The sequence below is a fragment of the Olea europaea genome, unplaced genomic scaffold (genome assembly GCF_002742605.1).
Source record: "Olea europaea var. sylvestris unplaced genomic scaffold, O_europaea_v1 scaffold374, whole genome shotgun sequence".
Taxonomy (NCBI): domain Eukaryota; kingdom Viridiplantae; phylum Streptophyta; class Magnoliopsida; order Lamiales; family Oleaceae; genus Olea; species Olea europaea.
The window spans coordinates 257,339-263,210 of NW_019256747.1; the positions used below are offsets into that span (position 1 = coordinate 257,339).

A 5,872-nucleotide genomic window follows, 5' to 3' on the forward strand; every position below is an offset into this window, starting at 1 on the left:
CCCCCCCCCCCCCCCCCCCCCCCTTTTTTTTTTTTTTTTTTTTTTTTTTTTTTTGTGAAAACGTGGGTTTAGGTAACACTTTGGGCCTTTGGTTAAGCTTAAAAACTTGGAAATAATACATAACTCCTACATATAAAAGATATATTTTAAATTTGTTAAATTATTCCAAAATTCTAATATTAATTCCAACTAATAATACATACAATATATAATTAATTGAAATTAATTATCCCCATCCCCACTCACTCCCACCAAATTTAAAATACCTCAATTGGTAATATCTCACCCCACCCAAATGATAAAAGTGCTTTGGAGTTTATTTGTGTAAGGACTGAGCTGTGTGCACAGTGAGTGGGGATGGGGATAATTAATTGTATGGTACACAGCTCGGTTCACAGTCCCCTCACATCGAGGGGGTTGTCAATTAAAAAAATGGGCGCGGGCCCCTTCTACAGTGAGGAGACTGTAAGTGTACAGCATCTTTTGGTATTGTACAAGTAGGTTAACCCTTTGTTTAATGTGGTGGTGGGGTGATAGCATTATTTTAATTACTGTGAGGTGGCAGTAGTGTTGCATTGTAGTTGACGAGATTTGTTACTAACAGTGTTATATATGACCAAATTTATTATTTGTGACCGTACTTGCATTATCTGTGGCTAATTGTGACCAGACCGTCTCTGACCAATTCATTCTAATTTGTAACTCTATGTAATCAAGTCGTTGTCATGTGTTATTTGTAACTAATTGTGAACAAATTTGTATTCAGTGTGACTGTTTGTAGCAAAATCAATCTAATTTGTGACTCACTACTAATCTAGTTACAGACAGTTACAATGAAGACAAAATTGATCACATCCGATCACAATATTTAGTCATAGAGCCCCACCACAAAAAATCCGCACACACTAAACTATTACCACAATTCATAACCACTCACCATCATCACCACCACCACTCTAATGTATCACCACTTCTACCTTCAACTTAAAATTCACAACAACAATCACCATCACTTCCACCAATACATTCAACAAACACCAACCACCATCACCACCACCACCAGTGGCATCAAACCATCATCAGTCAAATTAAAAAAAAGAAAAAAAATGATTTTATCCATCCCAAATCTAAAAGCGAAGAACGCGTGGTGTGTATTCTCTTGTAGTTTCTTCAAGCACTGTTGGACCACCTCTGAACCATCATTCCAACCAGCCGTTCCCCAAATCTATAGTTCCAAGCACCCATCGTCAATCCACCATTCCTTCAACCACCCACCATCTCAACCAATCACTCCATATTTCTGTTGTCGGACCACCATCGGTCCACCATATCATTGCCATCGCACTCTATTACACTCCCGAGCAATACTAGAAGAGGAATTGAAAGAAAAAAGTTAAACAACTTGATAGAAAAATATGAACGATATGAGAAAGTAGGGATGGGGAGTGAAATGCACAGGGTGGTTGGGAAATGAGATTATACGTGATTTTTGAAGAAAAATATTTACTACCCGACTTATGAAATTGAAACTTCAAATCTAGTGTTTAAGGCAATTTCCTTAAAAACTTTACTTTTCTATTCGCGATAAAATCAGAGCCCACAAAATCAACAAGTTTTAACCCCTAATACCTTTTTTCATATATTAATCTTATGCCTATGGTTCCTTTTTCATATATTAATCGACAAGTGCTTATCAATGTAATTTCCCTGGATTTGACCTAAATCTGCTAAGAAGGCTTATAGGATATGAGAGATCACTTCTATTGCTCACCATTGAGTACATAATTGATCCTATGACATTAGCATATGGAACTTTACTCATTAAACCCTTTCTTCTTCATCTTTGGGTGATTGATTACTAATTAGTATGAAGTGTGATGTTAGTAGCACATTTACAGGCTTTGAATCTTTCACCCCAAAGTTATTAACTAATTTTTTTTCTAAGTAATGAGTTCGATAAAGAGTTAGTTTAGATTTAAGTCTGTCTAACAACATCCATGCCTAATATCCTTTTTGCTAAACCAAAATTTTTCATATCAAATTCAGATTTGAGCATAACTTTTGTACTTTTAATTTCGGCCATCTTTGGTTCAATGAGAAGCATATCATCCATAACTTTTGTCGAATAAACTTATGATCTTTCAGGTGTAATTTTACTATCAAATCCGATATAAAACTGTTTAGGAGCTTGCTTAATCCCATAAAGAGATTCTTTTAATAAACAAACTAAACACACGTTTTCCCTTAACTTCAAGATTAGGTGGCTGTGCCATATATATGATTTCATCTAAGTCACCATACAAGGATGCAGTTCTTACATCCATGTGTTCTAAGACCTATTCGCCATGACTTTTGAGAAGTCAAATGACGTTTTTGAGATTTAAAAGCTACTTTTGAATTCATCTGATTATTTTTATGAAAATGCTTTATCTAGTTAGATGAGATTTTGCTTGATTCCTAAATGGTTAATCTAGATATGCACCTTCGTTTATCTTAAACACCCACTTGCAACTAACTACCTTTGTATGTTGTCTTTATTAAAAAGGAGTGCAAGTGATAATTTACATCACTTGTTGTCAAACACATGAAGTTATAGGAATAAGATTTTTTATTCTCAAAATGAACAATGTTAATACAAGTTCTTGCTCTGTTTTTCACATTTACAACGTCTATTTTGAAGTTGAAAGACAACTTGGACTATTATCTATTCTTAATAAACCATTATTATTTTTTAAATATTTTCAACCTCTTTTGTTATGCAAATTTACTTAAAAAGTAACAAGAGCATGTCTCATCAGGCTTAAAAGTTTCATTTAAGTTATTCCTGTTTTACCAAACCTGAGTTTCTTTAAAATTCACATTTTCTTTATAATTTCAATACAAAATCCTATTTTTTTATGGAAAAAAGAAAAGAAAAGTGAATCTCCTGCTTTTATTCATAATTTCATTTTTGCGATCATACATAATTGGCCACAAAAATATGGTTCTTTTTACACATGTACTAAGTTACTTATTTTAAAACTAACTAATTAGCATACACATAAGATCCAACCCAAAAATATTTGAAAATAGAAATTTACTCAAAAGTAATTTTTAAAGAAGGCAATATGAAATCGAACACTTACCATGATAAAATGGATAATGAAGTGTACATGTCTATTTGTTTAAGATAATGTTAAATCAACTTTTTGATGGTCATTTTAGTCGTAATGTATTTGTGACCCAACCTACGTAGTTGAAGTCGAGCATGATTAACAATGTATTCCGTGATGAAGAGAAGTATTCTCGTTGACATAGGTCCTCTTTGTTCTTCTCACTTGGTGTTTTTTAAACAACAATCGACAGTGTTGTCTTTAGAAGACATCATTAGCACACAAAGTCTGTATATCCAAAATTAATCTAATTTTATGATTTTTCCAAATGTGAGAGGTCAATCTTTTGGAGAAATTTTTTGGACGTTGACAAATAGTCAAATGACTATTTTATCTGGGCCATTGTGGCTTCTTCGTAAATACTCTCAAAAGAGAGGGTATGAAACTGGAGATTACAAAAAGTACAAAACGTCGCCGTTTACACAAAAACAACGTTTAACCCCCAACGGCTAGTTCCATCTGACCGTTTTAGGCCACCATAATTCAAACTCTTACGCCATAGCCTCACTCCATCACACACAGGAAAAAGAAAACACTTCTCACTTCAGCTATAAAATCACAGGAATAAATATCACCAAAGAAAAGCAGAAAATTAAAAATCATTCTTCGATCCAGATCTTGATTCAGAGTGGACAAGGAGTAGCAGAAAAGAATTGCGTCAAAGAAAATGGTGTACGCATATACCCCCACATACTACACATCACTGCACGACTCCATAACATCTCTGTGCAAAAGCATCCTTCCATTTTCCTTTAAGAAAAGGCGGCTTCCTGCAATTGCTGCAGCAGAGCAGCAGCTCTCAAAGCAGCAGTCCGATAACCTGAAATGGCAGCAAGATTCATTCCACCAAATACTTAATCTAATGGGTCTTTGTAAAGAGGGCATTCTGTCTGAAACTGAGGTCTCTGCTTTCAGAACACATCTTCTGGAAACTTTAATAGCTTCGTCTATAGATCATGAGCCAACCGTCATTTTAAGGGACAAGCTGATTTTTTTGCAGGTAAATATTGGTATTGATTTGACATATGAATGAAGTTAGTCCTTTATCCCCCACACTTTTTTGAGTTTTTAAAGGGAATCTGATTTTTCTTTTCGTTTTTTGCTTCCCGTTTGACCTCATAAAGTAATTTCTCAAGATTAATTTAGTGGGCCTTTCAACTAAGCTGTCAAATATTCAATGGTGTATGGATGTATATTAACTGTATGGCAGAGTATATGGCATGAACCGGATTTAATTCATATATTAAGTTCCTTTTGTGGTTGAAGCTCCAAAATTTATTTCATTTATGTTTGTGCAAATATCAAAATTAAAGGCAATTATGTGGCTTTCTTGCAGGAGTTGTTCTATGCCAAATGCATTTCAGAGGATGAGTATCATGCTTCGAAAAGACCATTGTTACAGAGGTTAGCAATTCAAGGAGCCGAGATTGAAGCACGAGATGTCATAGTGGGGACACAGAAAGAGGCTTCAAATGAAGAGTGGTCGGTTATAGATTTGAAGGATGAGAAATGCTTGGTTAGTCAAGAGTACCTAATGTCAAAGAATAAACCGAAACCGGGTTCAACAGTAAAGCAAATTAAAGGAGCTGCATCTGCATTTGGCTTTATATCACCCATTAAAAATTGCAAGTTGAAGGAAGAAAAGAATGATAACAATTTGAGACCAATGCCATTTGATCAAAACGTAAGCACCTCAAGCTTTTTAAGGAATGAAGTTGGGCTTTCTACCGGAAATCGTTTCTGGAATAGTAATTTGAATGAAAAAGAGAGTGAAACAAAGTCTATTCTCATGGCAGAGAGCTTGCCAGCAGATTCTGTAAAGATTGACAAGCGAAGTAGTGGCGATAAATCCAAAAGGAAACCTTTTAAAACCCTGTTTCAGAGAGAGGGACGGGGGAATGGTGGTGATGATCATGGTCCAGAACATGAGGAAAAAGAAAAGATGAAATCAGGAAAGAAGCAATGGGGATTTGATGGATTCAAGAAATGGAAGAAAACTGATTCCGAGGATGAAACAGTTCCATTGTCCCTCGGTGAAAAATCGGATGGTGAAAGTTACACTGGCAGGCTCATCATGAACCGAGCGGCAGAGGGACCAGACACCAAGCAAATTAAGAGGAAATTGCATCCTGATGGTGCACCTACAGATTTCTTTGTCGATAAGGTAATAACATTCTAATATCTTGAAATATGTCTTGTTGAATTTTGTTACAGCTGTTTTCTTGACTAGATTCTAATGGAGCTTGTAACTTATCTGTTTACTGCTGCTTTTCTGCTTTCATGACAATTGTAGGTTTTAGGAGAGAACATAAAGAAGGAGCTGTCACGAATCCAAACAGAGCTTGGTGCCAAAAATCAAACTTTTGATTTGTCGTAAGTGTTTCTTTTATTTTCAGCTCTCTTGATCTTCGGCGGATAGCAGGAATCGAACCCGCATCTTCTCGTTGGCAAAGAGAAATTTTACCATTCGACCATATCCGCAATTTTTGTTCTTAATACACATATCCACACACACACACACACACACACACACACGATCCATACCTGGATCGTATTTGTGCAGTGTCGGGCTAGAGACTCTTCTGGGCGATTTATATTATTAATATAATAAATTGAAATTGAGCCTATCCTCTCTTATTTATTCATATTAAAAAAAACTTAATCTAATGCAAAACCAAAATACTCGGAGGACTCTTCTGACAAAATAAAAAATATGTAAT

General features: G+C 35.3%; 1 protein-coding gene across 1 annotated transcript; it reads left to right on the top strand.

The window, feature by feature from the left end:
- The first annotated feature begins 3,643 nt into the window (after window positions 1-3,643).
- LOC111386847 lies at window positions 3,644-5,845 on the top strand. Its single transcript, XM_023011329.1, has 3 exons — window positions 3,644-4,152; window positions 4,489-5,316; window positions 5,446-5,845. Exons 1-3 carry the CDS (start codon window positions 3,820-3,822, stop codon window positions 5,527-5,529), a joined length of 1,245 nt encoding a protein of 414 aa, XP_022867097.1. The 5' UTR covers window positions 3,644-3,819; the 3' UTR covers window positions 5,530-5,845.
- The last annotated feature ends 27 nt before the right edge of the window (window positions 5,846-5,872 follow it).